This window comes from Anopheles gambiae, chromosome 2, assembly GCF_943734735.2.
Source record: "Anopheles gambiae chromosome 2, idAnoGambNW_F1_1, whole genome shotgun sequence".
Taxonomy (NCBI): domain Eukaryota; kingdom Metazoa; phylum Arthropoda; class Insecta; order Diptera; family Culicidae; genus Anopheles; species Anopheles gambiae.
The window spans coordinates 84,977,180-84,999,042 of record NC_064601.1 but is presented as its reverse complement, the minus strand read 5'-3'; the positions used below and the strand labels follow the sequence as shown (position 1 = coordinate 84,999,042).

Here is a 21,863-nt window from a genome sequence, read left to right as displayed (position 1 = left end):
CATCACTAATGAAGATGCCTTCGCTAGCTGTCAAAAGAAACAGTTTGTTTGCATTCCACACGACGAATGCACGGAGTGCGCGTTGATTTCCTGCAGCAAATTGAACAGTGAGTCTGTAACACCATGGCGTCTTATTCACAACATGATAAAGATACCGGCAAAATATACCGATTTCGAGATAAGCTGGAGAGCAAATTTAACGCGGAGTTTGAAGCAGAACAAAAATTGATACGATTACAGCGTAAGTTCATCTGCCGGTTGCTCGAGTCTGGTAAATGTATTGTAAATCGTTTGATTTGTTTTAGGGGAACAAGAAGCAAAAGAAAGGTTAGCAAACGAACTACTGATGACCTGCGAAGATGAAGATCCAACCATTAATCCCGACAGTGCAACGATCGCGGACGTGATGAAGATGCTGAAAACTGTGTCTCGCAAGATCGGGCAGCTTTGTGGAAAGCAGGACACCTTTCAGAAGGAAGTGTGCGAAGCAAAGCACCGCGTGCTAAAGCTAGAAGCAAAAATGAACACAACGCTTTCGATGACGGAAAAGGTGAAGGACGAAATGCTGGCTAGATATTGGACACCGGAGCAGGACGATCCCCCAGAGCCCGGGTTTGAGTTTCGTGCCGTAAGCAACGAGCAAGAGATGAACGATCTCGACCAAAGGCTGGCCACGGACGAGGCGTTCTGCAGGAACCTCACCAACTGGCTGAAGGCGAAGATAAGTTTACAGAAACCCTTCCGCCGAATGCTGCATGCGTTGGATCTGGTTTTCGAGCGGGAGTTTCTGATGTTATGTAGCTGGAAGGGACGAAGCAAATCAGGGCCCAAAATTGCCATATGTGAGCAAAGGTACATCGTGGAGCTGTTTCGGGTGGTGGGAAGTAATCGCTGTACTACTATTACGGACAAAATTGTAGCAAAGTTCTTTGTAAGGAAACTAACGCGCAATACGCTACGACCCAGCGTGAGAAGAGCCGCTCCGTATAATTTGCCCAGCAGACGACGCCAAAAGAACTCCGATCCGCTCGCTCTGGATACCGATTTCAGTCGGTAGATGTAGTCTTTTGGAGATTGCTTTTGGTATGAATTAATCTTTTGCTGTTGTATGTACAGAAGCACAAAAACAATGCAAGTAGGTGCAACTGGCTCGTATATGGCTTATGATTAAAAGACATGTTATTAATCGTTTCGAAATAATAAATAAGGAACTGAATATAAATACTGAAAATACTTATAGCTCAATTTCTAGTTTACTGCATCGGGTAAAACATCAGAGGTGGAAGGTTTTATTCTATCACTTAATTGATTTTTTAGTTACGCTCGTTTCTATGAAGGTGTTTAAACTCCAGGAAAAGCACAAATGTTCATGTGTAAGCATGTAGCGACGTGTGAGTGTGTGTTTGTGTGGAAAGTGTTTTGAAAATCCTTTGCGAGCTGTCAAACGACACAGTTTGTTTACATTCAACACGACGAATGTACGGAGGATGCGTTGATTTCCTACAGCAAATTGAAACAGTGAAATAGTGTACACCACCATGGCTTCCCATCGTGATAAAGAGACTGGCAGAATTTATCTACTTCGTAAACGGATTGAGGATCAATTCGACCAGGAGTTTGAAGCAGAACAAAGATTGTTACGAACGCGACGTAAGTTCATCTGTCGGGCGCGCTCGAACGAGACAAACGTATATTATGTAGCATTTGATTTGCTTTAGGGGAACAGGAAGCAAAAGAAAGGTTAGCAATCGAACAAATGATGACCTGCGAAGAAGAGGATACAAACGTTAATCCCGACAATGCAACGATCGCGGACGTGATGAAGATGCTGAACACTGTGTCTCGCAAGATCGAGCAGCTTGCTGGGAAGCAGGACAGCTTCCGAAAGCAAGTAAGCGAAGCAAAGCACCGCGTACTAAAGCTGGAAGCAAAACTGAACTCAACGCTTTCGATGACGGAAAAGGTGAAGGACACGTTGATGCCTAAAGGCATGGCAACGGAAGTCATTCCCCCAGAGCCCGGGTTTGAGTTCCGTGCCGTAAGTAACGAGCAAGAGCTGAACGATCTCGACCATAGGCTGGCCACGGACAATGCGTACAGGAGGAATCTCACCAACTGGTTGAACGCGATGATATTGAACTCGGATTCCGACCGTCGATTGTATGAAGCGATGGAGGTGATTTTCACGCGCGAGTTTCTGCCGTTGTGCAGCTGGAAGGGGCGACTGAATCGCAAAATTGCCATGTGTACGCAAACGCACATCATGGAACTGTTTCGGGTGGTGGGAAGTAGTCGCTTCACTTCTATATCGGCCGCATTTGTGGCCAAGTTTTTTCAGAAGAAACTGCCGCACGCCAAGACGCGACTCAGCCAGAAAAGTTATAGACCCCATGAATGCAATAAGAAATCCAGAGTATGCGACGCGAACTCAGATCCGCTCGCGGAGTAGATTTAGCTGGAACATAGGAGGGGGTCTAATGTTTAATGTACAGAAGCAAGTAGCTTGTAAGTGGAAGAGGAATTAAAATCACTTCGAAATAATAAATAAGGATTTGAATACAAATGTTAGGAAAAATGTTCAGGTCCATTAATATTTTAGAAAGAGAAGCATAAATGTGGATGTGTGAAGTAGTGATGGATAAAGCTGGCAAAAATCCGAAGATCGACCCTGATCCGAATTCGGTAATTTCGGAATCGACTCCGGAAGGTAGGGCCCGCCCAGCATTATCCAAAGTCGTTTGGAATCGTCCGGAATCTCCAGGAGTCGTGCGGAGTAGTCCGGTTGTTAAAGTTATTCGTTACCCAAATAACGGCTTACTATAAACTCATAACAGAGTCGAAGTCACCCGGAGTCAGCCGGAGTCGTCCTTAGAAACAAAGGCGCCACAAAGTGAAAGACAAAAAACAAGAAGAAAGGAAATGCTGGATCACATGCACATTATACCGGACGACTCCGAACGGCTCCGGGCAACTCCGAACGACTTCGGACGAATCCGTCTCCGGGCAGAACTTCTTCTTCTTCTTTTGGCTCAACAATCGTTGTCGGTCAAGGCCCTCCTGTACTACTTGTGTGGTTGGCTCTCAATAACTTTTGGATTACCCCCCATAGCAGGACAGTCAGTCCTACGTATGGCGGCACGGTCTATTTGAGGCTTGAACCCATGACGGGCATGTTGTTGCCGGGCGGAACTAGTGGTTCAGATTTTGACGGAGTCGGAATCGAACGAACAATAGCCGGAGTCGGATCGAAATCGTGGGTGCGCTCCAAAGAGCACATCACTAGTGTGTAGCACGTAGCGACACACCAAGCATGTGTGTGCGTGTGCGTCTTTTGAAAAACATCCGTCAAATGAAATCAGCTTGTTGACATTCACTGCGACGCTAGAGTACAGGACGCGCACAGATTTCTTTCAACAAATTGTGCGATAAAATATCATAAAAAGATTACACTCTGCTCAACATAGAAAGGCAATAACGGCAAATCATGGCAACGCAACGTGACAAAAAAACGGGCAACATTTACAAAATTCGAGACAAGCTAGAGAGCAAATTTGACGAGGAGTTTGAAGCAGAACAAAATTATTTACGATTGAAGCGTAAGTTGATCGGTCGGGCATACGAATTTGGGGCAAATTTATGATGCGGCCTTTTATCTTGTTTAAGGCGAACAGGAAGCAAAAACGAAACTAACCAGCGAACTATTGCTGACCTGCGAAGAGCAGGATCCATTCGCTGACGTGGGCGAACCAACGATCGAGTTCAGCTTGCTTACGACCGTGCTGCAACACATCGGACAGCTCAACCGAAAGGTGGACCACATCCAGAAGGAGGTGGAGGACGTTTCGATTCGTGTGCTGCGGGTGGAGAAAAAGCTCGGCACAACGCTAGCCACCCTCGAACAGCTGAAGGACGTGGTGAGCATTAGCGAGCTGGCACAGAAGAGCTCCGATCCCGAACTGGCCGGATTCGATTTTAACGCCGTAAGCAACGAGGAGGAGCTGAACGAGCTGGACTTCAAGCTCGGAGCTGACGCAGAGTACCAGGGCAATCTCACCAAATGGCTGAATGTGAAAATAGTGAGCGAAGATTCCAAAAACCGGCTGCACGAAGCAATGGAGATCGTGTTTAAGCGGGATTTTCTGCCGAAATGTAGCTGGAAGGGGCGCTCCAAACCCGAGCCCAAAATCCCGATGAGCGCTCAGCGAAACATTATGGAACTGTTTAGGGTGGTGGGAAGTAATCGGTTTACCACCATCACGGATGCGTTTGTGGCCAAGTTCTTCCAGAAGAAACTGCCATATGCAAAGAATCGAGTGCACTTACAACGCAATCAAAGAAAGGGCTGCCGGTTGCATGTGAAAAAGCAACCTGATACGACTGTCCTGCAACACCTTGCTGGAGCTCAGCAAATTTCGATCCAATGTCGAGCGGAACCGATAACAGTGAGTCGGGTTAGTGACAACTGTAGGATTGTTGAGAATGCTTAGGGGAAAACCCCCTATGAACCACGTTATGAGATCATGTTCGTTGTATATTTTTAGTTAGGTGCCGATATGATTAATTTTGCTTACAGACAAAATGAATAATTTGTTAGAATGAAAGACAACAAATGAAATAAGTAGAAAAAAGGTATAATTTACTGAACTCATCGAACATGGAATTTCCAGAACACTTTTAGCCAATTCGGAACAGCCCGTACTTCTTTCGCCGAAACAGACGGTTTGAAGCGCGCAAAGCTTACATGTGTATGTGTGTAGCCATCTGAAGATGGGTGCATGCGAGTGCGTGTGTGTGTGAGTGCGCTGCTTTTTGACAAACTTCATCGAACTGTCAACGGGCTAGGCGATTTGTTTATTCTCGAAAAGACGCTAGCAAGCAGTGAACGCTAGTCTGTTGTTGCAGTATTTTTATGCCAACAATCTATCATGGCCTCGCAAAACATGGCTACGGCGCGTGACAAAACGGGGAAAATCTACAAAATTCGTGAGCTGCTGGAAAGCAAATTCGAGCAAGAGTACGAAGCGGAACAGAGACTCATCCAGATGGAACGTAGGTGAAAGCGAACACACACAAAGTTGACGAATCGTGCATTGACTAGCGCTGGGCTTGTATCCCTTTCAGTTGAAATGCAGGGCAAAGAGGCAAACGAACTAATGATGACGTGCGACGATGAAGATCCGTTCGAGGATACCGGCGACGCCACGATCGGGGACGTGCTGAAGATACTCTCCTCCATGTCAGGTCAGATCGGGCAGCTGCACCGCAAGATGGACCACATCCAGAAGGAGGTGGAGGACGTTTCGATCCGCGTGCTGCGGGTGGAGAAAAAGCTCGGCACAACGCTGGCCACACTCGAGCAGGTGAAGGATGCCGTTGCGCTGGGCGAAAATGCGGCCGGTGCAGATGCAGGCGAGCCCCCGTTCGAGTTCGAGCCAGTTGCTAACGAGGAGCAGCTGAACGAGCTGGACTACAGGCTCGCCACAGACAGCACGTACCAGAGCAATCTCACAAACTGGCTGAACAAGAAGATACTGGGCGAGGAACCGAACGGTCGGCTGGTGGAAGCAATGGATCTGGTATTCAGGCGCGAGTTTCTCCCACTGTGCAGCTGGAAGGGGCGGGGCAAACCGGGGGAAACGAAAATACCCATGAGCGCCCAAACGCACATCATGAAGCTGTTTACCGCGCTGGGAAGCAATCGCTTCATTGCCATTACAGATGCGTTTGTGGCGAAGTTCTTTTTGAAAAAGCTACCCCATGCGAAGGATCGGTTGCACGTGAAGCGAAAGAATGTGACGCTCGCTAACCGACCGAACAGCCGTCCTGACTCCACACAGGTTCAAGAGTACGAAGTACTGTAAGCATGCAGTGACACACGATCGAGGGTAGATAAAGTATCGGAATATTTCTTTAAAACATTGAATTCAACGGTTTTTCAAGGGAGTTCAGCAATTTAGCTTCTTAATTTTTATGACATCGATTAAAAATACAAATCGAACACGAAAACACATCCCAAACAAGGCGTCAAGACGTGTTGACTTTTTGTTTTCCGCTCATCAAAAAGTGTAAAATAAACATTAGGTACAGCATGTTTTCCAGCAAAACGACGATCATGATGAGGAATGAGCTTATTCCAAATGCTAAACACTCTTTATTAACCATTTAATATGTAAAACCGTCGCCTTTATTCCGGCAATATTACAGCTGGACCCATTCGCTGCATGAGCTTTTGCTGCATCATCGCTTCCCATTCCTGCGGATGTTTGCTCTTCCGGTGCACGTACTTGTTCGCGTTGGAATTGAACGTGATGCCACAGAACTCGCACGAGTAGAGCGGAATGTTCGTGTGCGTGGCCATGTGCTCCTTCAGCGTGAGCTTCGTGTTCAGCTTCTTCCCGCAGTGCTCGCACTCAAACGTCTGCTTGCGGCCGTGCGTCCGCAGCTTATGGTTCGTCAGTGCCCGCCGGTTCGGGCTGACGTGCTGACACTCGTCGCACTGGATCGGGCCGGCCCCATCGTGCACGCCCTTGATATGGTTGCGCAGGTTCAGCTTGCTGTCGAACCACTTCGCGCACTGGTCGCACTGCACCCGCTCGACCGTCACGATGCCCAGGTGCGCCCGGATGTGCCGCTTCATGGCCAGCAGGCAGCGGAACTCCTTGCCACAGGTGGGGCAGATCTGTGTGTTGTCCGTGCCGTGCACTTTTTGCATGTGCGTCTTCAGCCCTTGCTCGCCGGCCAGCACCTTATCGCAGACGGTGCACCGTAAACGCTCGTGGCGCTTCTGGTGCTGCTTCAGGTGGTACAGCTTGTGGAAGGAATAGTTGCACCGCTCGCACTTGTACTGTCGCGCGTGCTTCGGCTGCTCGTGGTCCAGCTTGTGCAAGTTGAGCGAGCACACGTTCCGGAATACTTTGCCGCACACGTCGCACACGATCGATCCCAAGTGTGCGCCCAGATGCTCGAGCAGCCGTGCGCGCCGGAAAAACTTGCGATTGCAACACTCGACGTAGCCGGGTGTTTGGTGGTCCAGGCGGTAATGGTGAAACAGTGCCGCCACCGTTTCCGCCTTGAAGGGGCACTTTTCACACCCCAGGTGGAAATGTTTGCGCAGCAGCTCTTCATCCTCCTCCCGGGGCCGGTTTTCCCTCTTGCGCCGCTGTGGTGTGTTGTTCTGTTTGCCTTTGTCTTCGTCGGTCGTGGGCTCCTCCCGTACTGGTTCAGTGTCTTCTAGCACGTCTCCGTTATCATCGTCGTAATTTAAACTGTCGTTCGATTCTGCTTTGACTAAACTTTCCGACAAATACTCCACAACCGGTTCATCGTGCTGATCACTTGTCTGTTTCGTCGCGGGAAGGCATGGTTCTACCTTCAGCAGCTCAATATGATAATTCTCAACCTGCACGATGCTGTCGGCAGGGTCTGTGTGTACATTCGGTTCGGAAGCGACTTTCGCTGGCGATTCTTTCTTCACCTTCCCGTCAGGATCAGCTCCAGCGGCGGTAATCGAAGCTTGCAGACTGTCCTGGTTGGCTCGAACTGTCTCACTGTACTCGTAGAACTGTTCGACCGTTTCTCGGCATCCACGGCATGCATCTGCCGGGAGATTTTCAGCCGGCGCAATCTACAAGCAAACCAATTAATTAAAGCACCTGAAAACGGTTAACTCCCTTTCGATTTGCTTACATCGAACGAAAACACAGCTTTTAGCTTCTGTTGAAAGTCTCCGTTCGTGATGGCAATTTTGCGACCACGGAACGAACTGCGCAAGCACAAGCGACACGTTTGGGGTTCATTTTTCATTGTAAAATGTGAATTTATTTTGGAGCGAGCACGAAACACATTTTCGCATTCGCAGCGCGTCTTTTTTATGTAAACAAATGGCATCAACACTAGTGATGGGTAAAGTTGGCAAATATACGAAGACGACTCCGATCCGACTCCGATAAATTCGGAATCGACTCCGGAAGGTAGGTCCGCTCTGCATTATCCGGAGTCGTTCGGAGTCGCTTGGAATCGCCTGGAGTCATTCGGAGTCGACTCCAGACGACTCCGGACGACTCCGACTCCGGGCGGATCTAGTGGTTCCATTTTACCGGAGTCGAAATCGGATTAACAATAGTCGGAGTCGGATCGGAGTCGTGGGTGCGCTTTAGAGAGCACATCACTAAACACTGTGACAGCGCTGATTCGATTATCCGGGGGTTTTTATGCCGGATAATCGAGCATACAAGTTTACACTTGTTTTTGGTAAAATTTTATTTGTTTATTTATTTTTCAAGTTTCAATTGCAGTACCTTTTACACGTTCAAATATTCGGAAAAGCTCTCTACTACGATATAAAATTATAAACAAATCGTGGATAGTTTCTTACACAGGGGACTTCACATTAGATTTGATGGGTAGGAAGCGAACCCTGCATCAGCGCATTGTTGTGTTTGCTTCTAGACATTTTCCTTCTCTTTCTCTCTTTGGCGCACATTCGGCCAGCAGCCGGCATATGCATGAAAACAGCTGATCTATGCTGCAGTTGGCTATGCTACGATACACAGCTGTGTGCGTGCGTGTCCGGGAATGGGCCATCGAAAAAGTGACATTTGGGAAGAAGACGACGAGTAAAAAAACACATCACTTCTGTCAAACAGTTGCTCAGCGTATCGATAGGAGGAAAACAATATTTCTCCGCTACGGGGAAAGGGAAAAAGTTAATTAATCCATTCACTATTTAGTGCTTGTGTGTCTCGCCCCGGGGGGTGAGGGCAATGGTGCAGCACCATGATCAACTTTGTTTATACGATAATCTTCACTTTGGTCATATATCTAGTGTTAACATGGTAAGTTGGAGCGGATGTACGGCACCTCGAAGGTCAAGCCCATCCCAATGAATCGAATGGAATTTGTGTGTGTGTTCGCGCAACTTATGTTGCTCCCCTTTTTCCAGGCTGATACCAAAGCTGATTGGCTTCGTGATGAAAAAGGTGTACAACGCCGAGATCAACATCGGTCGGTTCAGCCTACCCTTCTCGGTGCGCGACATCACCGTGTCCAAGAACGGCTTCTCGGTGCAGATCGTTGAGCTGAGCGTGCAGAGCAGCTTCGTCAATTCCGACGTGTCGAAGCTGCTCTCCATCAATGTGCGCGACGTGCGCATCAACAAGGACGTCAACAAGGGGCCGGCGGGTGGCAGCGGCAGCCCTACACCCTCCGGCAGCCCCACCGGACCCGGGGCTGGGAGTGAGTGGGGCGGCTTCGGTCAGCCGAAAGCGGCAGCGGACCCCCAGCGCAAACCGCTCGACTTTCGGGAGAAGAAAGTGCCGCCCAATCTGCTCATCTTTGCCCAGTTCATGGCGGTGCACATACACAACGTGTCGGTGGCCCTGCTAAACAGTGCCCAGGAGCCGGGCTGGCTGCTGCACGCCACGGCCAAGGAGCTGCATCTGGACGGCAGCTTGGTGCACAGCACCAAGTCGCTGCTCGTGTCCGCCTCGCTCAGCGACGCGCAGGCGAAGGTGCTGCGGCACTGCATTTCCACCCCAAAGCGGCTGGAGCGGTCGCGCAAAATATCCGACCTGCCGCAGCCCTGCCTGGCCGAGCTGTGCTTCGGCATTGCGCTGGACGGGGTGCTGGTGGTCGATACGCCAATGTCGCTCGAGAAGCTTAGCCTCGCGATGACCACGACGAAGGTGATCCTGCACGGTGGGCTGTACGAGTTCATCAAGGACGCTCAGGCGCAGAAGCGCCGGCAGCAGCTGTACCACCGCCAGCACGGCACCGCCGACCCGGACCGCGAACCGGCAGATCATCCGTTCGAAGCCGGGCAGGGGGAAGAGTTCTCCCTGCACGAGTGGTACCAGCGGTTTGCGCCGATCGTGCCGAAAAACTTTTTCGTCAAGATCGAAAACACCACCATCAGTGCGGTGCGCGAAAACTCGTCGAACGATTTCTCCGCCACGCTGCAAAAGTTTGCGGTGTCGAGCAAGTTTAGCACCCCGCCGAGCGGCCCCCTCCCCGGCGAGCATCAGCTGCCGCTGGTGTACGTGGGGATGCAGCTGCAGCAGCTCGAGATCGACACGCTGCACGAGAAGCTGCTGTTTCTGCAGCAGTTCAGCGTGGACGCGAAGCTGGAGGGCAGCCTGGTGAACATCTACTCGAAGCTGTCCTCGTTCGTGCTGATCTACAACCATCGCGAGATTTACGGGTGGATCAGCAAAAATTTCTTCACGGGCGAACGGGCCGGCAGCCGGAAGCAGCTGAACCCGGCCACCCTGAAGCTGCCCGGGCTGGTGGCTGCCCAGTGTCGCACGCGCCGCACACGCAACGCGGCCGGTGGTTCGAAGCTGCTGGAGGACTTTTTGAGGCGCATTGTCGTGAAGGGTTGTGCCGAGCTGTGGGACGTAACGACCGTGTTTCGGTTCGGGCCGGCGCAGGTATCGTCGATGTGTTGCAACCACGCGAAGCTGCTGCTGGAGCAGTTTGCGGAAAAGCGCAGCAAGCCGTACGGGAATCGCCTGCTGCACTTGCTGCTCGACCGGCGGCACTGGAGCGCCGAGCTGCTGATCGAATCGGTCTGGTGGTCGCTCAGCTCGAATGTATCGCACCGGGAGAATGCGCAAAGCCTCAAGAAGGGCCACATACGGGGCAGCCCGTTCTACGTGGCGATGAGCCTGATCAAGCTGAGCAGCTACGGCGACACGACCAAGCTGGACTTTTCCATCCACACGTTCCGGGTGGAGTACAGCCCAACGCTGGCCGACTATCTGGTGAACGCCAAGCGCTGCCTGGAGCAGTACCGCTCGTCGAGCGCGGGTACCAAGCAGCCGGCAGCCGCCCGGGACCATCACCACACGCCACTGGCGGCGGCGGGCAGGGAGCGGCGCGGATCGTTCGCCACGCTCGATCTGCTGATCAATGCGCGCGTGACGGACATATCGGGCTTCTTCTTCAACCAGCACGACACCTGCATGCTGGCCAACCTGAACGAGCTGACGGTGGGCAAATCGGCCCAGAAACACTTCATACGCTTCGACCGGTTCCAGATGGAGATTCTTGACTTCCGGCACATCACGGGGTGCGAGTACGGGTCGGCCGAGCTGCAGAATGTGTTCGCGAACGTGAAGGGTGTGCGGGTGGAGTACGTGGACGTGGAGGGTGCGCCGAAGGTGGACGTTTGGCTGCTGGAAGATGCGATCGTGATGTGGAACACGAATCTGCACATGCACATCGTGACGCTGCTGCAGGAGATGCGACAGCTGAGGGAGCTGCTGAAAACGGACCCGACACATTGCGATCCATCGCAGGAGCTGCCGGCCGGTGGTGGTGGGTCGATGGAAGCGAATGAACCGGAGCAGGCAGGCGGCGGGCGTAAGTCGTACCTGCGCAAAATGATCCTGGAGGTGTACGCGGAGGGCAGCGTGGAGGTGGGCATCAAGATTAGCGAGCGACACTCGATGCAGGTGTTCGGGGAGAATGCGCTCATCCACCGGAGAGGCCAGTGGATGCTGTCGATCGAGAACATTGTGATCAAGATCGACGATCAGCACATATTCACGTTCAAGGACATGGTGCTGGAATCGCTCGAGCGGGTTGAGCTGCTCTGCCAGGAGCGGCAGAACTATGACCACTTCCAGCTGGACTCGAACCGCGTCTGGGCGACCACGATCGGCGGTGTTAAGGTATGCAATAAGATGGGTGAAGGTGTTTCGTTTGTGTAAGACGGGTGCGTTAATTTATTTTTCCCTTTTTTGAAGGTCATCTTCCCGTACGAGCACGATTTCTATGGAGCAATAGTGAACGAGTTCGTTTCGATTTACAAGTGGCTAAAGGTGGTGCACAACTACAAGAAAAAACCATTTACTATCAACAGCCCTTTGCCGAGCGATATGATAATACAGGTAACGTCGATTGATGGAGGAGATAGATAAGAACTGCGCATAGATAAGCACTGACTTTCATGAGTCACCATTAAGGAATGCCCAATGATTTCTGAGTTTTTTTAAATTAATCATTTTTATCATTTTTTAATATTTTTTTAAATTTTTTTTAAATTTAAATTGATTTAATTAAATCATCTAATTTATTTTATTTTTTTTATTATTATTTTTTTAATGGTTTTACATAATATGATTTATATTTTGAACTTATTAATTTATTTATTTTTTTATTCAAATTAAATTATTAAATTATTATTATTATTATTATTCTTAATTGAAATATTAAATGCATACGAATATTCATTTTACTCCAAAATAACCTTTGATTGCAGATCAAAGAATTTTTGCTGGAGATGAGTGACGATCCGTTCGAGGTGAAGCTGCGCGACAATTATGTCCTCCTCCTGGACGAGTACCACGAGAGCGTCAAGCGGAAGGAGCTGTTCGATCAAAAGATCGCCCAACTCTGCTCGGAACGACTAATGCTCCCTCCCGGCACGCTCGAGGAGCTGAACGCGAACCTGATCAAGAAAAACTCGGAAATCTACATCCAGCGGTCGAAAAAGATCTCCGAATCGGGCCCGCCCCGCACCCGGCTCATTGCCTGGATCATGACCGATCTGGAAATAATGGCCATGGCCGATCCCTCGCTGCACGGGGGCGAAAATGCGGTCCGATGGTTGCGCATGCTCGACCCGGAAAGTCCCTGGCCGGACGAGGGCATCGAGTTCGTGACGCTGTGGGTGCGCGCCGTCAACATCGGGTGCAGCGAGTGGAAGTTTATGCTGCGCGACTACCCGCAGCCAATGTTTCACGTGAAAGCGATGCACCTGTTCGGGACGCTGGCCGGGGCAGAGATGGCACCGCCGCGCCGTGCCAAGCGGGACGTGGAGATCGAGCTGGGCGAACCGTTCGGCACGCACACTGTGCAGCGCAGCATGACGTCGATCAAGTTCTATCACGATTTCAACTGGGAGCTGGACTATCTGGCGTACGCGTTCGGCCCGTGCTGGGAGCCGGTGATGGCGCAGTGCAACTTGATGATGGAGAAAATTTCGGCCCCCTCACGGGACCCGAGTCCGCCGCTGCCGTTCTGGGACAAGATGCGGTTGCTGATGCACGGGCAGCTGTCGATCATAGCGAAGCAGTTTACGATACTGCTGCACGCGTCGCTCGACCCGTACAACACGACGGAGGAGATGGAGCTGACGTGGAACAACTGCGGCATCATGTACTCGAACGCACGGCTCATGTTCAAGGGCGATCTGAATATCTACGTACGAACGGCGTCGCGGTACGACGATTGCCGGTTGCTGCATCTGCCCAACCTGAAGCTCACGTTCAAGCTGAACTGGGTGTGTCTGGCGAACCCGAACGACCACCATGCGGTCGTGCCGTGCGCCCCGGACAAGCTGCCCGAGTACAGCAGCAACCAGGTGCACGATTCGTTCCGTGCGTTCCGCTCGCAGCATCTCAACATATGGGTGTCGTTCGAGATCAAGCAGAACGCCATGTCGGACTACGACATCCCGAACCTGGTGCTGTACGGCAGCACGCTGCGGTGGTTCGAGAGCTTGAAGCTGATCCTGTCCGGCGTGACGCGCCCGACACGCCGCGGACCGGTGTTTAACAATGTGCGCCCGAGAAAGAAGCAGCTCAGCCGGCACTATCGCAAAGCGAACCTGCAGATGAGCCTGCACCGGTTTCAGATCTTCTACTGGATGTCGCACGCACTGAACCGGGGCTTCCAGCTGAGCGGGGGCCGCATCACGTTCAGCTCGGAGCACACGCTCACGCTGCTACCGATCGACGACGGGTTGATCCATCGGCCGCGTGCCGACTGGTCGGTGATGTACATGAACTGCGAGCTGAACGATGCGGAGATTTGGTTGCGCACCACGCAAATCAGCAACGAGCAGCAGCAGCAGCAGCGCACCGACACGAGCTCGGAAAGTCTCTCGAACGCGAGTGGCGACATCTACCGGTATTATTTCCTGAGTGTGGCGCGAGTGTCGTACGGGCGGGAGGCGCTACTCTCCACCAATGGCAACGAGCGGGAAAAGGACACGCCGACGCACAAGCTGGTCGTGTACGATCTGAAGGGTGCCTGGACGAAGGATAACCGTGACGTGGCGTTTGCGCTGTTCGATTCGTTGGTGAAAAGCCAGAAGCTCAAGAATAACCTCGCCACCGAAGCGCTCAAGTGCTTCCGCAAGGAGGGCGGAACGGCCGGGGGAGGTGGCGGCGCCGGCGGTTCGGCAGGATCGTCCGGGGCGGGCGGTAGCGATCTCGGGACGCCGTTTAAATCGAGAAGCACCGGGCAGGATCTGCACCAGGGCGGTGGCGGTGTGGCAGGGACGACGAGCGGCCATCTTAGCGCGAAGGGAAAGGCGCAGCAGTCGAGCGATAGTATGGCGATGCTGCAGCAGCTGATACAGGAGGCGGACCACAAGCCGCTGGTGTACAGCGATGACCAGTCGGCCCAGACGCGCCAGCAGCAGCTGAAGGGCCTGCAGGCGTACCAGGAGGGCGACGTGCTGCACTACAACTGGGCCATCTCGCTCGTCAACTCGCAGGTGCTGCTGAAGGGCTGCGAAACGTCCGGGTACGTGATACTGAGCGCGGCCAAGGCAGAGATCCTGCAGCGCGTCCATCGGCCGGTGTGGCGCGACCATACGATCGTGTCGAAAACGACCTGGGTCGGGTCGCTCGAGTGCATGCAGTACTACGCGACGGTCAGCGCGAACGAGGGCGACTCGCACGAGATGGCGGAAATCATGTGGCTGACGGTGGACAACATCCAGGAGAAGGATCGGGACGCACCGGTCATCATTAGCGAGCTGCCGGATCTGCCGCATCTGGTCGGCAGCGGGCAGAGCGTCGGCGGGGTCGTGTCAGAAACGGTCGGTGTGCTGGGCGAGAGCAGCTACACCAGCGGGCAGAAGCCGCCGATCCAGCTGCAGCGAATCGTGTCCCGGTGCAAGTGCGAGTTCTTCTACGTTAGCTACGGCGATACGAGCATCGATCCGGGCACGATCAGCGAGGTGCCGCCACCGCCGGTCGAGGAGTCGATGAGCCCGTGGGAGAACCAGGACGAGCCGGTCGACGCGTTCACGCTGATGCACCACGACCTGGACGTGTGCACCAACTCGCTGCAGTACGCGATGATTCTGGACATTGTGAATAATCTGCTGCTGTACGTGGAGCCGCAGCGCAAGGAGGCGCTGGAGCAGCTGGCGCGGATGCGCTTCCAGCTGCAGCTGTACAGCAGCGAGGACCAGAAGCGCCCGATCCAGCACCTGCAGACGGAGATCCGCAGCTTGATGTCGCGCATCCGGCTGCTCGAGAAGGACATCCACTTCATCACGAAGGCGCGGCTCGAGGAGGGCGACTCGGAGGAGCTGCGGGCGGAGTATGCCGAGGTGCACCACGAAATCCTGATGTGCAAGGAGTCGCTGATGACAAAGAGCGACGAGCTGGACATGATGCTGTCGTGCTACAATGAGGCGCAACTGTCCGCCTCGACCCGGTTGGCCACCTTCCGGAAGGACAAACCGGTCACGATCGTGCGGGCGAACGAGATCTGCTTCAAGCACGCGCAGTGGCGCCTGACCGAGGCGGACGGACAGATCGGTATCGCCGATCTGATACTGAGCAACTTTCTCTACACGAAAAACTCCAAAAGCGACGACTCGGTCGACCATCTGCTCGAGCTGGGGTACATCCGGATCAGCAACTTGATACCGCGCGACAGCTACACCGAGGTGCTGTGCCCGACCGAGATCCAGCGCGACATGCCGGTCGAGCACAAGCGCGTGCTGCGCGTGTTTTGCCGCGAGAAGCCCCCGGTCGGGGGCATCTCGGTGAAGGAACACTTTGAGATCAACGTCGTGCCGATAACGATACAGATTTCGAAGAAGTTTTACAACACGATGCTCAAGTTCTGCTTCCCCGACCGGGACGAGGCGGATGCGGCCGACGAGCTGGACGGCGATGGGAGCGGATCAGTCGCCAGTACGAGCACGGTCGGTGCGAGGGGCGGTGTGCGCAAGACGAACTCGGCCTCGCTCGCTAGTGGAGGGGATGGTGGCGTTGCTAGCGCTGCTGCTGGCGGCACTGGGTCGGCTTCCTCGAGCAGCTCCGTTTCGACGGCCGGCGGGTCGAAGGGTTCGTCCGGTGGTGGTAAGAAAGCGTCCAAGGATAGCAACTTCTACGTGCGCATTCAGGACGATGTGGAGAAGATGAAGGAGCGGGCCGAGAAGAACAAGCTGTTCATTTACATCAAGATCCCGGAGGTGCCGGTGAAGGTGAGCTACAAGGGCAATAAGGAGAAAAACTTTGAGGACATCACGGACCTGGCGCTGCTGATACCGACGCTCGAGTATCACAACGTGACGTGGACGTGGCTCGATTTGCTGCTCGCGATGAAGTCGGACAGTCGGCGTGTGCTGCTATCGCAGGTAAGAGAGTGGAGGCTTGACCAACATCTTGGGACCATGTTTCAATACAATATCCGACTTTCTCTTTTTTTAGGCAATAAAACAAAAGTTGAAACTGAAAAAAGCACTCGTTGACGAGCAACCATCGCCGCAGGAAGAGGACAAGGCCAAGATGCTGTTCGGCAATCGACATGCGGTAAGTAACATGCATTTAGCGCACGGGATTCGTGCGTAAATGGAATGCGCAAATGATGAGCGATTGAAATAATATGATTTGTTTCTTCCGTAAAAACAATATTGCTTATCTTGTTCATTGCGGCAGCGTGCTCGGAATAAGGTATATTGGAAGCGTATTGGTTGTTTGGTTGATGTGGTTTTTTTCATTTTAAATTATTTCAATTCAGTTTTTAGTACTTGTCTTGTAACGTCAAACAGAATTGATTGTTTTAATTGTAATGCTATTTAAATTTTAATCGGTTTTGTTCGTTTTTGTTGCTTGAGCTTTGTAAGTAGTGTACCTGCTACTGCATTAGCTTGCCGCTTGATGCATTTGCCTATTATTAAGTCCCGATTACAGCTATTTTTAACGAACCTTTTTCACATACTTGCAGCCGGAAAACAAAAGCCTTCGGAAAGGTGTATTTAAGTTCTCCAAGTCTTAAGGACGGCATCACACATCACCGGCTGCGACTGGCTGACGATGGGGAACGCGTAAAAAGGGTTTAAATTAAGCAAAAAAGAAAGCCCCAGGCGCTTCCAGAATGGAATAATTTCAGGGTATTTCTTTTAGCGGTTAGACAGCGAGAGAGCGAGAGATCGTGAAGTGATTCTCTAATATCATGTAATCCCATTTTTACAACTACAGTTCAGAAATAGGTTTTAGCTGGAAGAATGCAATCCTCTAAAGCAATCCCGTTTTTGCCCGTTTAATCAACTCTTCTGCGCATTCTCTTACCTATATGAAATAGTTTTAAAACAGTATCCAAAGGGTTTTGCTTCGGTTATTGGGAGCGAGGTAGAAAGGATAGATTTTCTGTTCCTAAAAACTTCCCAAAAGCAGCGTGTAGAGTATGACCGACCGTTCATGATGGTATGACCAAAAACAAAACAGGCGTGAGTGAGGATGGAAATAGGGCAAACTATTTTTGCTTATCCAGTTAGCGTTTAAAGAGATTTATTTACATTGCAATGATAATGTAAGACACACGTGTGCAATTTTGGGGCTATATACTGTCCCGACTGTCGCATTTTTCGCTTCCTCCCCCCCCCCCCCCCATCCTTACTTCCTACGTATTTATATGTTTGTATTGTGTCTGTGTGTGTGGTTGTGTGTTTCCAGAGATTAGGTTTTAAGAGTGAAAGAGATTCCATGAGTTTCAGTCTATAGAGTCAGCAATTTCTGTATTATTTATGCAAAGAGTATTTTTCTTAAGGAGTGTATTGTGTTTTTTACGCTTTGGTTTTGTGTTTGTTTTTTTTTACCTCATGTCAGAAAGATTATCTACTACAAATAATGTGCTTCTGAGGGTTCTGTGTTGAAACCATATCGTGCTTTGTTACCGTTTGGGTATATCGAGTGGAGTTAGAAGCAGTTGGAAGTGCATACGAATTGGAAAGCATACAATCAAAGTGAGATTGGAGCGGTGGTTATTATAGGAAAGGTTAGCTTTAGAAACGGTTATTTTGTGCAGGCAATATGTTAGCCGGTTTTGAGCGAAACATCACAGCAAAGGTCGAGGTCCACTGGTGTGTATGCTGACTGTTTTTGACTGTTGTTAGGGCGTTAAAAAGGTACTAAAATTTACCATATACCAAAACTCTGCCCTCGCGGTATTGAGGCGTTTCTATTGCATTCAACATGTATTCGCTGGTGTGATATATCACTCACTTTTCTCGTTGCAGAGTTTTCCAGGAGTTCTCAAAGCTGTGGGACACTTTATTGACTTCTTCATATTGGAATTGGACTCTATAGCTGGACCCATGTTGGACAAATCCAATAGGAGTCCAATCAAATAGGAAGGAGTCTACCCAAAATGAGAAGCCCTGAAAAACCCTTTATACTTATTTCGGCTTTCATTTTGCAATTAAAAAAATAGAAACATGTAATGTAATTTTGCTATTTGAACAGAAACGTAAAAACAATTTTATTTATCCAGCATCCAGTTACACTTTACCGGTCAGATTACCTTCTCCTAATAAATTGGCTGAAGTGAATGAATAAAAAGAAAACCCCCCCCGCTCCATTCGATACTCTGACCACACTGTAATGATCGCGAGTCGCAAATGAAGCAGCAAAATGTAGCACTTTATGTATCACTAAAGCAATACGTAATAGAGTAAATATACAATATACAAATAAATAAGTTACACTCTGTATTCCTCCCTATTTTTTTTTAGTTTGTTTGTTTGTTCGATGGTGGACAAATGTGGTGCGTTTCACGGCTCAAAACTCGGAAACCCGCACCACATCCACCCCCTGCCGGTGAAGGGAGTACACAAACGGCAGATTTTTTCTCTTTCTTCTTTTCTATTCTTTTTTTTTGTTTGCTAACATTTCCCTAAATAACTAAACTAAAGCAACACGCTGCAGCGGCGGGCGGACCAGCACAAAGCCCCGGTTTTTCTTAGGGATGTGTGTATAACAGTGGTGGTTTGCGGTTAAAAAAGTCATATAAAAAAAGATCCCCCGGGGGATTGCGTGGTCCAAAATCCCATTTTTTTAATAAGCGGCTCTCCCGAACAACTCCAAACAGGCAGCACCACATACCGGCAAAATGTGTATGTGTGCTGCGCGTGTTTGTATAAACGTACGATTGTATAGAAAGAACATGATTGTGTTTACTCGTTTCATTGTTTTTTTTTTGTTGGTTTAAGTGTAAAAACCATTTTTTTCTAATGTTTTTTCTTTCTCTCCTTTCTTTACTTCTTTAAATCGTTTGATCTTCGTTTATATAAGTACTCTTTTCCAGTGATAGCGGACAGAACATGGGATAAGCAAAGCTGAAACTCGACAGGTCGAAAGCTTCTTTGAACAAACGAAACCAAAAAGGAAAAGAAACGCCCAATAAAGCGCTTTCTCGGGTCTTTTCAATGGGGTTTAATAAATTCGACACCAGCGAGCGGTAAAGAACGCCCAATGATAAAGGCGAGATAAATGGCGTATCAAGCATTCTTGTGCTGCGAAATAGCAACAGAGGGGAAAACATGAGCCACATTTTCTACTAGAAGAAGCAAAAACAAAGCAAATAACTAACGCTGAAAACGGAACATTTAAACACGCGATAGGGAGCGAGAAAAGCATAAAGCCGCGATTGTGTGTTTCTTTTAGAAGGTGGTCAGCAGCTCCTCCTGGATGCTGTTGGAACGCAACAGCTGGCGCGGGGATTGGCCACCAAAGTTGGAGATCGTCTCCGACTTGGTGGCTTCGTTCGTTTTCATCGTATGGTATTCTTCGGAAATTTGCTGCAATTAAAGATAAAAATGCAATGAATTAGTACCAAGCGAAGCCAATGGGGCTGACAGCCATCGTACCTTCAAACGATTGCCAGGGAAGATCGCCCTCTCGCGCTTCTTCGTCATGAAGTCGGTGTGCACCAGCCAGCGGTGATCGAAGCACTCCTCGACCGTTGGACGTTTGCTGGAAGAATGGAGCGTATTGTTAGGTTAGCTTTGGTGCGGCAATGTATAAGGCAAACGTGCACTTACTTTGGTGCACGCTTGAAGATGAGCATCAGGAAGCGCGTTGCTTCCGCGGTGACCTCCTTGAACAGGTTCTCGAAGCGATAGCGCACGAAGCTAATGTTGGCACGCGTTTCCGCCTCATCCTGGCCACGGAACGGGCTGGTGGCGGACAGGAACAGGTACGTCAGGCAGCCGACCGTCCAGATGTCGGTCTGTGGCAGCGCCGGCTCATCGTTCAGGACCTCCGGTGCTGCGGAAAACGGTAAGCATTGAGAGTACATTAGCCACGTGCTTCCCCTAGCGCAACCCAATTTCTATCCCACTGGACAGCATACTTACGCATAAAGTCCAGCCAGCCCGAGCGGGTAACATTCGTGCCGAGCTTCGACACGTACTGGGCTGATCCGAAGTCCACCAGCTTGATGTTGACCTGGCGCACTGACGCCATCACGATGTTGTCCGGCTGCAGGTCCAGATGGCAGATGCCGCGCCAGTGCAGGTACTGCAACCCATCCAGCACCTGGTTCACGATCGTCGCCACAATCTGCTCACTGTACTCCGAGCGGCTGCTCAGGTACGTCAGCACATCGGCGCCCTGCAGCTTCTCCATCACCAGCGCCGCAATCGACGTGTTCTTCGGCCGGAACGCAGCGAGCAGCGCCCCAATGCGCTCGTGGCGCAGCGTGCGCAGCACATCGAACTCCCGCTCCACCGCCTCGGCCGACCGCTCGTCGCCCAGCTCGAAGATCTTCGCCACCACAATCTTGTCCGTCGCCTTCTCCAGCCCCTTCACCACGATCGAGAACCGGCCGCGCGCCATCTCCGACATGAACGTGTACTTCTCGTTGTAGTTGCCCTCGATGCTCCACTTGAGCGGCGTCTTCTCGTAGCTGTAGTCCAGCCGGCCCGTGCGCTCCTCCGGTCCTACCTGCTGGCCCGACTCCGTCAGCTGCTGCAGATGCTTCATCGCGCGCGTAATCTGAATCTTGGGCGCACCCGGCTCGAGCGTCGTGATCGTCTTGGTCGGCAGGCCGCGATCGCTCCAGCCGATACGATTGTACGCCGCCAGCCGGAACTGGTAGCCCACGGTCGGGCGCAAGTCGTGCACCAGGAAGAACTCGTGATCGATGTTGCTCGCCACGTCGACCCAGTCCGCCTTGCCGTGCTCCTTCTGCTCCAGGCTGTAGCAGATGACCTGCGAGTTGCCGTCGCTGCGCGGTTGCTTCCAGCGCAGCAGCACCTCCGTGTCGCTCACGGCCACCGCGTCCGGCGCATCCGGTGCGTCCGGAATGACGGCAATCACCACGCGGCAGCGCGCGACCGTCTTTGCGACGCGATTGCTTGCCACCGCCTTGTACACACCGACATCGTTGTGCGTGGCCGGATGGAACTGGATGACCGAACGGCCGTCCACATCGTCCAGCACCTTGATGCGGTTCGTGTCGGTGATGACCATGTCGTTGCGGAACCACGTGACCGACGGTTTCGGATCACCGACCGCGTAGCAGATGATCTGGTTCGGTTCGCCCTCGCGGATCGCGATCGTTTGCGGCTTCTCGCGGAAGAACGGCGGCTGACCCTCGCGCTTGCACTCGATCAGCGCTTCCGCCTCGGCGTACGAGCCAAGGCGCGTGCCGACCTCGTTGCGCAGCCGGCGCGTCACCGTAATGCTGTCGTCCGTGCCGTAGCGCGTGATGCGGCTGCGACGCTCGTCGTCAATCTCCTCGTCCATCACGTCCGTAAAGCGGCGACGCTCACGGATGATGGGAAGCTGCAAGTAAAAAAGGAAAATGGGAAAGGCACCATTAGCACA

At 51.5% G+C, this 21,863-nt stretch overlaps 6 protein-coding genes across 14 annotated transcripts in view; 4 read left to right on the top strand and 2 right to left on the bottom strand.

Annotated features, from left to right (window-relative positions):
• The first annotated feature begins 21 nt into the window (after positions 1-21).
• Positions 22-2,575, top strand: LOC1276169 (uncharacterized). Its single transcript, XM_315479.3, has 2 exons — positions 22-241; positions 306-2,575. The coding sequence occupies exons 1-2, from the start codon at positions 124-126 to the stop codon at positions 1,055-1,057; spliced, it is 870 nt and encodes a 289-aa protein (XP_315479.3). The 5' UTR covers positions 22-123; the 3' UTR covers positions 1,058-2,575.
• A 141-nt stretch (positions 2,576-2,716) lies between these two features.
• Positions 2,717-4,874, top strand: LOC3289978 (uncharacterized). Its single transcript, XM_556119.3, has 2 exons — positions 2,717-3,596; positions 3,664-4,874. Exons 1-2 carry the CDS (start codon positions 3,485-3,487, stop codon positions 4,485-4,487), a joined length of 936 nt encoding a protein of 311 aa, XP_556119.2. The 5' UTR covers positions 2,717-3,484; the 3' UTR covers positions 4,488-4,874.
• LOC1276168 (uncharacterized) lies at positions 4,622-6,017 on the top strand. The gene is made up of 2 exons (XM_315478.4): positions 4,622-5,049; positions 5,122-6,017. Exons 1-2 carry the CDS (start codon positions 4,926-4,928, stop codon positions 5,859-5,861), a joined length of 864 nt encoding a protein of 287 aa, XP_315478.4. The 5' UTR covers positions 4,622-4,925; the 3' UTR covers positions 5,862-6,017.
• A 93-nt stretch (positions 6,018-6,110) lies between these two features.
• Positions 6,111-7,897, bottom strand: LOC4576351 (zinc finger protein 675). Its single transcript, XM_061642954.1, has 2 exons — positions 7,687-7,897; positions 6,111-7,624 (listed from the first exon to the last, which is right to left on the bottom strand). Exons 1-2 carry the CDS (start codon positions 7,885-7,887, stop codon positions 6,185-6,187), a joined length of 1,641 nt encoding a protein of 546 aa, XP_061498938.1. The 5' UTR covers positions 7,888-7,897; the 3' UTR covers positions 6,111-6,184.
• A 645-nt stretch (positions 7,898-8,542) lies between these two features.
• Positions 8,543-18,186, top strand: LOC1276167 (protein hobbit). 2 transcript variants are annotated; one of them, XM_061652175.1, is made up of 7 exons: positions 8,543-8,834; positions 8,942-11,672; positions 11,748-11,891; positions 12,263-16,390; positions 16,464-16,565; positions 16,692-16,706; positions 16,981-18,186. In XM_061652175.1, exons 1-7 carry the CDS (start codon positions 8,776-8,778, stop codon positions 17,029-17,031), a joined length of 7,230 nt encoding a protein of 2,409 aa, XP_061508159.1. In that variant the 5' UTR covers positions 8,543-8,775; the 3' UTR covers positions 17,032-18,186. The 2 variants fall into 2 exon arrangements, with proteins under 2 accessions (XP_061508159.1, XP_061508160.1); XM_061652176.1 differs by lacking the exon at positions 16,692-16,706 and having other exon boundaries at positions 8,545-8,834.
• A 291-nt stretch (positions 18,187-18,477) lies between these two features.
• LOC1276165 (obscurin) overlaps positions 18,478-21,863 on the bottom strand; it is a 67,290-nt gene continuing 63,904 nt past the window's right edge. For all 8 annotated transcript variants that reach the window (XM_061652168.1, XM_061652170.1, XM_061652167.1 and 5 more), the window contains 4 exons: positions 20,390-21,821; positions 20,075-20,300; positions 19,901-20,006; positions 18,478-19,831 (listed from right to left, as the gene is read on the bottom strand). In XM_061652168.1, the coding sequence (XP_061508152.1) occupies positions 19,694-19,831; positions 19,901-20,006; positions 20,075-20,300; positions 20,390-21,821 (1,902 nt within the window). In that variant the 3' untranslated portion in view covers positions 18,478-19,693. The remainder of the gene's footprint in view (positions 19,832-19,900; positions 20,007-20,074; positions 20,301-20,389; positions 21,822-21,863) is intronic.